Source organism: Pinus tabuliformis, chromosome 6 (genome assembly GCF_031772625.1).
Source record: "Pinus tabuliformis cultivar Carrire ecotype Pingquan chromosome 6, CPIR1, whole genome shotgun sequence".
In the NCBI taxonomy this organism is placed as follows: domain Eukaryota; kingdom Viridiplantae; phylum Streptophyta; class Pinopsida; order Pinales; family Pinaceae; genus Pinus; species Pinus tabuliformis.
In genome coordinates, this window is record NC_142292.1 from 605,815,012 (window position 1) to 605,826,899 (window position 11,888).

Genomic DNA, 11,888 nt, shown 5'->3' on the forward strand with positions numbered 1-11,888 from the left:
AATGCAATGTAACTAAAGCAAAATACTTGATCTACTTCTACTATCAAACTTTGCGTAAGCTTAATCAATTTGAGAAAGATCAATCAGAACACATATAACAAAGAATGAGAAATCAATCACACATGAACACAGAAGAATACTTTGGGGAAAGCCTCAGCTAAAAACCCTAATCTCTGTATTATCACACAAGTGGAAATATCTCAGGATTACACAAAGCTTTAGCTCTCAAGCTATCCAGCTCTCAGTACAATCCCTTACTTTATGGATCAGCTAGCTCTGATACCATGTAGAAATTATCACTGTAGATCACCTGATAATGCAATGTAACTAAAGAAAAATACTTGATCTACTTCTACTATCAAACTTTGCGGAAGCTTAATAAATTTGAGCAAGGTCAAGCGGAACAAATATAACAGAGAATGAGAAATCAATCACACATGAACATAAAAGAATACTCTGGGGAAAGCCTCAGCTAAAAAACCCAATCTATGTATTATCATACAAGTGGGAATATCTCTGGATTACACAAATCTTTATCTCTCAAGCTATCTAGCTCTCAGTACAATCCCTCACTGCTGCTCATAGATAGAATAGACAACACATATGCCTTCCTTCAGTCCTCCAAGCCTCCTATTTCCTTGCGCAGTTTCTCCTGGGTCCTCCAACTGTATCCTGTGTGATTCTCACCTCACACACTGCTCTGACCTCTGAAATAACTGTGCAATCCTGAAGGAGTGAATTCCTTTTGCATGGATGAGTTTCCTTTATAGGAAAATTCCTCCAACTGATAGTCCACTGTCCCTTCCTTTAATCTCAACTAGGTATTTCTCTTAACTGACATGCATGAGTTATTTATGAGAGAACACTAGTTGTATGCATGCATGCATTAAGTGACTGAACTCACAATTAGTTCCACAAACTGTTTGGAACTAATTTAACTAGAATTAACTCACTTAACTGAGCTAACTAATTACAACTCAAATAAAACTCATCCTTATCTCCTTAATTAAGGGATAACTTCCTCAATCAAAGGGATAACTGTTGCATGTCTTCATAAAGACTTCATGTTTGATTTTCTCCAATTAATTAACTCAAGATGAATTAATTAATTATTTTTCAAATAGCCGCTGAGACCAAATTCAAATTTTAATTCTCAATTTTAATTCAAGGACTAATTAAAATTGGAATATATCTTGAAACGCTATTTATAGCATTTCTATTTTATCATTCCTTGTTGCTATTTTCAACGTTGGTACCTGAAATGCTATTTATAGCATTTCTAATTTTAGTATTTCTTGTTGCTATTTTCAACATGCAGAACAATGGAGGGGTACCTCATCACTTGTGTTGGAAAGCTGCGGGCTAGTTTGGTGGAAGTGGAGGACACTTATAGGTATCTTATCCTCTCTATCTATGCTCTACATGATTCTTGCTTGTTCGATAAGGTTTGGAAACTTGACATCCCTATTAAGATCATACTATTTATATGGCTGGTTTGGAGGAACAAGAACCTCACGTGGGAGAATCTATGTAAAAGGGGATTCAATGGGCCAGGGAGATGTCCTTTAGGCAAAAACTTTTCCGAAAAAAAATTTCATCTATTCCTTGAATGCTTAACTGTTATCACGGTTTGGAATGGAATTTTATCTTCTTTCAATCTATCTTGCAGAAGATTTGGATGCATAGAAGAATGTATCCAATGGTGGTTAGCATGGGGAGGTAAGATTATGGAGGCTTATTTCCTGACAATTTGGGAAATATGGTGTGCCAGGAATGGACACATCTTTGAGGGCGTTATTATCATTTCTCACTGCATCATGTAAAAGATCGTACTACGGTTGGAGAATGTCAGGACTCACATTCGACCAATTCCGGATCATTCACACATATCTCTTTCACATCCCTTGCACTTCCTGATGGGGTTCTTTGATGGTGTTGCCCAACAATCTCAATGTGGTTGTTGTGTATGGATTCGTGTGGACCAAAATTGTCAATACAAGATACAAACATGAGGGCTAAACTCTTAGCTTTCTAGGGACTTTTTTGGTTCTCCAGACAACTGTCCATTGACACCCCATTTGTATATAGGGACTCACAGGTACTAATTGAAGGTTTGTTGAGAAACACTGAGTTTATTGCTCCTCATCTTACTGCTTGGATTTCTCAGATTAATATCCTCAAAGGGACATTCTCTTCGGTCTCTCCCCAACACATTTTCCGAGAGAAAAATTGGGTTGCAGACTCTCTGTCAAAGAAGGGGAGTACTATCCCCCTCCCATAGCAACATTATACTTCTCTTCATATTTTGGTTTGTGATTTTGACCACTAGTCATGCTCCACATTTTGTCTCGTCTAGAAATTGGGACATATCTTTTCTTAATTTCTTTACATACTGATGCATTGGTAGATCTTACTAGAACTATGGCAGATATGTACCCTTACCTCACTTTTTTCTTACTAGTTTTCCTTTTGGAAGACCTGTGTAATATTTTTGTACAAAGACACTTTTTGAACATATGCAATAGTACATTATATAAATTAATGCTTTTTTCTTTTGAAAAAAAACAAAAAAAGAATTCTTCCAGGGCTCAAGTACAAGTACCCACATTTACAAATAAATATTTAGAAAATTTATAGGAATATAGGTCTTCTCAATAATAAATATTTTTAAACAAACTTAAAAAACACTTCTTCATCATCATCATCATCATTATCATCATCATCATCATCATCATCATCCAACCATTCTTAGTAAAATAAATTTGACGTCATCCCCATCCAACCATTCTTACTCAAATAAATTTGGCTATAAAACAATTATCATATAACTAAATATAACTAAATAATTATAATAAGTCTTTAGTTCATTTCTATTAAAACAATGTTGTAATATTAAATAATATTAAATTTGACATAATTGTCATTGTCATCGTCATCATTAGCTGTCCTCTGCGCGGCCACCACCACCGCCACCACCATCACCACCATCATCATTATCATCATCATCACTCAAATAAACTTAACTATAAAACAATTATCCAACCATGCTTACTCAAATAAATTTGACTATAAAGCAATTATCATATAACTAAATAATTATAATAAATCTTTAGTTTCCTTTCTATCAAAACAATGTCATAATATTAAATAATGAGTTAAAATTTGTAATTTCAGAAATTCCTCAAAAATATTAATCATTTTTATATAAATAATATTAGGTAATAATTTATTTTTGTTGGGAAAGTTTTTTATTTGGAGTTAATACCAAAAACCAAAAACCAAACACACAGAGGCAATGCTCTGTTTTACCTCCACAGGATTTTTGTGCACAGACAGCTTAAAATAATTTCATGAAGAAACAGAGTATTTCACCACCATTAAAAACATTCTATTCATTAAGACCTGATGCAAAGATTTACCACTGTAAAATCCCTTTTATATTCACTGCTGTGAAAAACAACAACTTACTGCTGTAATAAAAGTTTACATAAGTTTTCTGCTGTAAATAATAATAACACAGGTTTACAAAAAATCGCTCCACCATTTCCTTCATGCACTGCTGTGCAAAACCACACATGGTTTTTCCCTACACCAAAAATTACATCATCTGGTTCTATCCCTTTTTCACACTGCTGTGTATCACTCTTCAATTTCATTACATCGCACTGCTGTGCATTACCATACCTCTTCTACATACAATTCACACACAAAAAAAATTACATATATATATATATTCATGGCAATAAAACAAAAAGATTTACATACGTCTCCACTTGCCATGCTTCCGTAAAAAAATGAACAACAAAATTAAATGTTTTTATCAGGCTTTACTTGTGCCCATACTCCCGCTGAAACAAAATTAAAAAAAATTCATCAAAACTTACCAACCCACAGTAAATAGCATTTACTGTTTTACTGACATTTATTGGCGGTAAGTGAAAAACTTTTACTTCACGTATAATTCATTTAATGCTGGCCCATACTTCACCCTTTGACTTTAATTAGATCGCATCGCAAAAAACCATTTAATCGGAACACAAAGTTGGGGCACACACATATGTTGCGATCTGCGATATGCGATCGGATCGCATCGCAAATAAACTCATGTTAAAGACCCCGACCCTATGATATTGCCGATAGCGATGTGCCGATGCGATATCGGCGATCGCTCATCGCAAACACAAAAGCTCCTTTATAATTCCTTCACTTCGACTTTGCCGATGCGATATCGGCGATCGCTCATCGCAAACACAAAAGCTCCTTTATAATTCCTTCACTTCGACTTTGCCGATGCGATATCGGCGATCGCAGTTGAAATTATATTTTCAACACTCCCCTTTAATTTCAACTGTCGGGCATTCAATCATACCCAAACACTTCCTCAAAAATTCAAAGCTCTTCTGATCCAATGGCTTTGTCAAGATGTCTGCGACCTGTTCCTGAGTGCTGCAATGTTGCAAACTGATTTCTCCATTGCTTACCAATTCTCTGATATAGTGAAACCTTGTATCAATGTGTTTCGTTCTCTTATGAAACACTGAATTCTTTGACAATGCAATGGCTGAGCTATTGTCACAAAAGATGACTGTCGCTTTTGCCTGCTCTTGGCCTAAGCTTCTCAACATTCTTCTCATCCATACTGCCTGACAAGCTGCTGCTGTAGCTGCCACATATTCAGCCTCTGCTGTAGACAATGCTACAATGGACTGCTTCTTAGAAGCCCATGAAATGGCTCCTGAACCCATATGAAAAACATAACCGGAAGTGCTCTTCCGATCATCTACACTTCCAGCCCAATCGCTATCAGTGTAACCAATTAAATCTGAACTTTCTGAGACACTATATAATATGCCAAACATTTTGGTACCTTTGACATACCTCAAAATTCTCTTTGTTGCCTGCCAATGTGCCTCCTTCGGCCTCTCCATGAACCTGGAAATCAAACTAACAGCATACATTAAATCAGGCCTAGTTGCTGTTAAATACATAAGGCTGCCCACAATGCTTTTATACAAACTAGGATCAAAATCCTTGCTGCTGTCCTCTCTGCTGAGTTTTAATCCTATTACTGTGGGAGTGATGGCTGCCTTGCATTCTTCCATGTTAAATCTGCCCAAAACTTGATTTACATATCTTGCTTGAGATATAAAAATTCCTTTTTCATTTTGATCTACTTCTATGCCTAAGAAGTATCTCAACAAACCCATGTCAGTCATTTCAAATTCATCCTTCATGACTGATTTAAAATTCTCAATAAGATAACTATCATTTCCAGTGAAAATAACATCATCTACATACAAGACAACAATTAAAATTTTACCATCCTTTTCCTTGATGTAGACTGTGGGTTCTCCTTCACATTTGTCAAATTCATTCTCCAATAGATATGAATCTATCCTGCTGTACCATGCTCTTGGCGCTTGCTTCAGCCCATAAAGAGCTTTCTTCAATCTGCACACTTTGTGCTCTTCACCTTTCTTCTCATATCCGAGAGGCTGTTCCACATAGACCTCTTCCATTAACACTCCATTTAGGAATGCTGATTTCACATCCATTTGGTAGACTTTCCATTTGTTTTGTGCTGCTATGGACAGCACTGCTCTCACGGTTTCCATTCTTGCAACCGGGGCGAAAGTCTCCTCATAATCTCTTCCATACTGCTGCTTGTACCCCTTGACAACCAGCCTTGCCTTGTGCCTTTCAATCTTGCCTTCAGCATTGCTCTTGGTCTTGTAGACCCATTTCACACCAATGACTTCTTTGTCTTTTGGTAACTCTACCAAATCCCATGTTTTGTTTCTCTCTATGGCATTCATCTCCTCATCCATAGCTTCTATCCATTTCCTATCTTTAATTGCTTCTTCGAAATGAATAGGATCATCAACATGACAATACAAGGCAAATAAGGAATTCATTCCTTCTTCATAAATATCACTTAGATTTCTAAATTTCTTACCTCGTTCACTTGGTGTGCAAGTGCTTAAAGATGCACTTGAATTTCCTCCTTGTGGTGTGCTTGGAAAAGCACTCTCATTGATCCTCAATGGTGTACCTTGCTGTCCTTGTGTTGGCACTGCTGTTTGGGGATGTATTTTAGCCACCTCCTCATCATCTTCATCATGAGACAAACAGTTTTTGACATTCACTGTTTTCTCTATGCTTCCATCTGAAGCTTCCTCTTCAATGAATTGAACATCCCTGCTGACAAAGAACTTCTTGGTAGATGGAATGTACAGCCTGTAGGCTTTGGATTCATCACTGTATCCAATGAAGATGCATTTCTCCCCTTTGTTGTCCAACTTCTTCCTTAGCTGATCTGGTATGTGTGCATAGGCCACACACCCAAAAACTCTCATGTGGGTGACTCCTTGCTTTCTCCCACTCCATGCCTCTTCTGGCACCTTGTTCATGACTGCTTTTGTAGGACACCTGTTCAATATATAAACTGCACAATGTACAGCTGCAGCCCAATACTCATTTGGCAAATGCTTTGCCTTCAACATGCTTCTTGCCATATCCATGATGGTCCTGTTCTTCCTTTCAGCAACTCCATTTTGCTGTGGGGTGTACCGAGTTGTAAACTGTTTATGAATTCCATTTTCTCTACAGAATCTTAGGAATTACTTGGAGATATACTCACCTCCTCTATCAGTTCTCAAAACTTTAATGTGCAGCCCGCTTTGGTTTTCAACAAATGCCTTGAAGTTTTGGAATTTCTCAAACACTTCACTTTTGTTTTTAAGGAAATATATCCAAGTCTTTCTTGTACAGTCATCAATGAATGTTAGGAAATATTGGCTGCCAGCTAATGATGGAGCTTGCATTGGTCCACATAAATCTGAGTGGATGATCTCTAAGGGTGTCTTTGCCCTTATGCTTTTCCCTGATGGAAAACTTTCTCTGTGTTGTTTTCCCAAAATGCAGCCTTCACAAAGGCTGTCAGGCTTCTCTATCAATGGTAATCCCTTTACCATTCCTTTTCTGCTCAATAAGTTTAGGCCTCCAAAATTGAGATGCCCAAATCTCAAGTGCCATAACCAGTTCTCATCCTTTGGCACGCTTTGGAAGGCCTCTTGGGTGACTGCTGCCATTTCCTTCTTGTTCTTCAAGTCTGCCCGGATCCGGAGAGGGAACATCCTGTTCCTTGTCATCTTCACTTCAGCAATGCATCTTTTGCTGGGTGGTATATCCATGATGGTGCACACATCATTTTTAAAGAAAACATTGTACCCCTTATGGACAAGCTGTCCAATGCTCAAGAGATTACATCTCATTCCGGGGACATAGTAGACATCTGCTATGGTTTTCCTTTCTCCTTGCTTTGAAAGTATTTTTATTTCTCCTTTTCCCATAACAGACACTTTACTATCAGATCCTAGTGTGACTTCTGATTTCACATTTTTATCTAGGGCAGAAAAGAAGGCTATGTTTCCGGTCATATGGTTGCTGCAACCTGAGTCTAAAAACCATATGTCCTCACTATGTGTTTCAGCCATGTTACAAGCTAACAGGACATTTTCTTGACTGTTGTTTTCTCTTGTAACATTTGCATTTTGTCTGCTGTTCATATCATGTTGTTTCTTTCTACAATCACTAGCATAATGTCCATACTTTTTGCAATAATAGCATTGAACATTATATTTATCATACCTTTGTCCTTGAGCATGATGTTGATCTCTTTGTTGGCTGCTGCCTTGGCCTTGGTTCTGATTTGGATTGCTGCCTCTTCCTTGTGCATTTGATGGGTTGTTCCTTCCACCTCTGTTCTGGCTTCTGCCTCTTCCTCTTCGGTTTCCTCTTCCTTGACCTCTTCCTCTTCCAAAGGACATCTGGGTCTTGAAGGCTTGCTCAAGAGATGAGTTTTCATTCCTACTCAACCTCTGCTCATATGTTATCAGTGATGCATGTAGCTCATCAACTGAATAGCTTGAGAGATCCTTTGTTTCTTCAATGGTGGTGACTATGGCATCAAACCTTGAGGGTAAGACCCTCAATATTTTCTCCACAATTCTTCTATCTTCAATGGTTTCTCCATGAGTTCTCATTTGTGTGATTACACCAATCACATGAGTGAAGAATGAGTCAATGTTATCTGACTCCTTCATGTTCAAGTTCTCAAAATCCTTTCTCAGCAATTGTAGTTTAGCTGTCTTCACTCTCTCCATGCCTTGATAGGCTGTCTTAAGGGTTTGCCATGCTTCATTGGCTGTCTTAGCTGCTGCTAACCTTGGAAACATACTCTGGTCTACTGCTAGATACAACAACACACGGGCTTTTGAGTCCTTCCTCCTATTGTTCTTAAGCAGATCCTTCTCTCCCTGAGTTAATGCATTGAACTCAGTTTCATCTGCTGGTTCTTCACAGCCATCTTCAACTATTTCCCATAAGTCTTGGGAGGCAAGCAGGGCTGTCATAGTTATTGACCAATAGTCATAGTTCTTCCCATTAAACTGTGGGAGCTGGGTGTTAAACAAACCCATACCAGTGCTTGTGCTGGCCATTCCTTGACTGTGTATTTAAAAAAAAAAACTGACTGTTTCTTCAGCAACACAAAAAAAACTTTTGAAATACCTGAATCCTTTGATGTCAGAGTCTTCTGTTTGCCTGAGAAGTTTTTCTGCAGCAACAACCTTCTCCCTTCAGCTTCTTGAACACCTTCAAGAGCCTAAGCCTGCTCTGATACCACTGTTGGGAAAGTTTTTTATTTGGAGTTAATACCAAAAACCAAAAACCAAACACACAGAGGCAATGCTCTGTTTTACCTCCACAGGATTTTTGTGCACAGACAGCTTAAAAGAATTTCATGAAGAAACAGAGTATTTCACCACCATTAAAAACATTCTATTCATTAAGACCTGATGCAAAGATTTACCACTGTAAAATCCCTTTTATATTCACTGCTGTGAAAAACAACAACTTACTGCTGTAATAAAAGTTTACATAAGTTTTCTGCTGTAAATAATAATAACACAGGTTTACAAAAAATCGCTCCACCATTTCCTTCATGCACTGCTGTGCAAAACCACACATGGTTTTTCCCTACACCAAAAATTACATCATCTAGTTCTATCCCTTTTTCACACTGCTGTGTATCACTCTTCAATTTCATTACATCGCACTGCTGTGCATTACCATACCTCTTCTACATACAATTCACACACAAAAAAAATTACATATATATATTCATGGCAATAAAACAAAAAGATTTACATACGTCTCCACTTGCCATGCTTCCGTAAAAAAATGAACAAAATTAAATGTTTTTATCAGGCTTTACTTGTGCCCATACTCCTGCTGAAACAAAATTAAAAAAAATTCATCAAAACTTACCAACCCACAGTAAATAGCATTTACTGTTTTACTGACATTTACTGGCGGTAAGTGAAAAACTTTTACTTCACGTATAATTCATTTAATGCTGGCCCATACTTCACCCTTTGACTTTAATTAGATCGCATCGCAAAAAACCATTTAATCGGAACACAAAGTTGGGGCACACACATATGTTGCGATCTGCGATATGCGATCGGATCGCATCGCAAATAAACTCATGTTAAAGACCCCGACCCTATGATATTGCCGATAGCGATGTGCCGATGCGATATCGGCGATCGCTCATCGCAAACACAAAAGCTCTTTTATAATTCTTTCACTTCGACTTTGCCGATGCGATATCGGCGATCGCTCATCGCAAACACAAAAGCTCCTTTATAATTCCTTCACTTCGACTTTGCCGATGAGATATCGGCGATCGCAGTTGAAATTATATTTTCAACAATTTTTAACTATATTTTTTTTACAAAAAGGAATTACACGCTTCTTCTTTTATTAATCCTGCTGAACTGCTGAACTGTAAACAACAAATAATTTTATTTCTGATGATGATTATAGGATTGTTAATGAAGTTATGTGTATATGTTTCTCTTTGTGCTTATACAGGTTAGATAGTGTTTTTACATTATGCTGTGTATATGTGCTTCGTGATATCTCAAGTATCATTTTCTTAACAAAAACTGTGGACCCTTGATACAGGAGGTCCAAACAAATCAGCAATTATAGCAGGTAAATATATGATTTCAGTCAAGGTGAATTTGCATTTTGTTTCCATTAATATTCTCTTTGGGGAATTCCTATCAATGTCTTGTCTCGGTGGCCATGGAATTGCATCTTGTTTCCATTAATATTTTCTTTGGGGATTGCTATCAATCTCTTCATTCGATTGCAGGTTGCTCCATTGGAGGGGCTCTTCTGACAGCAGTAGCAGTAATACTACTATTCATGATGTTTTATGTGAAGAAGAGAGAAATTCTCATCCGGGATTTTACTAGTGGTTTCAGCAAACACAAAAGGAAGGACATGGAGGAAAGTGGACTCAGCGGGCTTAAGATACGTAATTTTCCTATTTTCTCTTACCAAGAACTTTGTCAGGCCACAAATTGCTTCCATAAAGAGAACGAAGTTGGGGATGGAGGGTTCGGAGTGGTTTATTTTGGAAAACTCGGGGACGGACGAAGTGTGGCTGTAAAGAGACTTTATCAAGATAATCCAAGAAGAGTCGAACAATTCATCAACGAGGTGATGACATTTTCCACGTTGAATCATCCACACGTGGTTCGTCTTTATGGCTGTGCCTATGAAGACACTCCAGAGCTTCTGCTCGTATACGAATTTGTCTCAAATGGAACCTTGGCTGCTCATCTTCATGGCCATCGCAGAGGCCCCAAGGGATTGGCATGGGACACTCGTTTGAACATTGCTATACAAACTGCCCAGGCTCTGGCTTTCCTTCACAGCCTTGAACCGCCTTTATTCCACAGAGATGTTAAATCCTCTAATATTCTCCTGGACGAGGATTTCAATGTGAAGATAGCAGATTTTGGGCTTTGCAGGCTTATGCCCGATGATGCCACACATGTCACCACTGCTCCACAAGGCACACCCGGCTATGTTGACCCACAATACCATCAGTGTTATCAACTGACGGAGAAATCCGATGTCTACAGCTTCGGGGTTGTTTTGATGGAGATCATCTCTGGCAAAATAGCAGTGGACATAAATCGGAAGAAAGGAGAAATCAACCTTGCGAACATGGCGGTAACAAAGATCCAGGAAGGGGCTTTGCATGAAATAGTGGATGAGCAGCTGAAGATTGAAATGAATCCAAAATTGAAGGTCGAGGTAACTGCATTTGCAGAATTGGCCTTCAGATGTCTGGTGTCAGAGAGGGATGACAGACCAGTCATGAATGAAGTTGTTGCTCAGCTGGAGCAAATCAGACAATATTCGTGGCTCACCTCAATACCTCGAGGTGAACAGTCGGAATCATTTTCCGACATCAAACAGCCAACGACAGAGGCAGTATCTCCCATATCTGTGCAGTACAAGTGGCCTAGCATAAGCTCCACTCCCAACAGTAGTGTATAAATATCTGCGTTATAACTCAGCAGCAGTAGACCAAGGAGGACCATACTTTCCATCCACTTTGGGTTGATATCCAGCTTGTACAGCTTTCGACCTATGCATCTTTACGCTTTTTGTTTTACACTATCAATCCAATCTCTGCAAAGGAGTTAGTTTGTGACAATGTAGTTGTTTCACTGGCCGGTTTACAGAACATGCATCTATGTATGGTTTTAAATTTTAACCCAAAGGAAATATCTAAATACCTCTGTTAACATATTTAGCTCGAAAAATGTTAGGACATTAGTCGTACCATTGCCAACCGTATTTTTCTGATATGATATCAGTATGTTATGAACAAATATACTCCATTATTGTTTCTATTTCGTGGTGTGGAGTGATGTTTTTTTTTTCACGAAAGGGTTTTGAAAAGTGGCAAAGTTATTTTTAATAATCAAATAGGTATATTATCTTTATCATATTTTCTT

General features: G+C 38.1%; 1 protein-coding gene across 1 annotated transcript in view; it reads left to right on the top strand.

Moving 5' to 3' along the window:
- Nucleotides 1–11,605, top strand: part of LOC149260022 (LEAF RUST 10 DISEASE-RESISTANCE LOCUS RECEPTOR-LIKE PROTEIN KINASE-like 1.2) — a 36,036-nt gene extending 24,431 nt beyond the window's left edge. The window contains exon 3 of the mRNA XM_089456194.1: nucleotides 10,226–11,605. Coding sequence (XP_089312320.1) covers nucleotides 10,226–11,424 — 1,199 coding nt within the window. The 3' untranslated portion in view covers nucleotides 11,425–11,605. The remainder of the gene's footprint in view (nucleotides 1–10,225) is intronic.
- The last annotated feature ends 283 nt before the right edge of the window (nucleotides 11,606–11,888 follow it).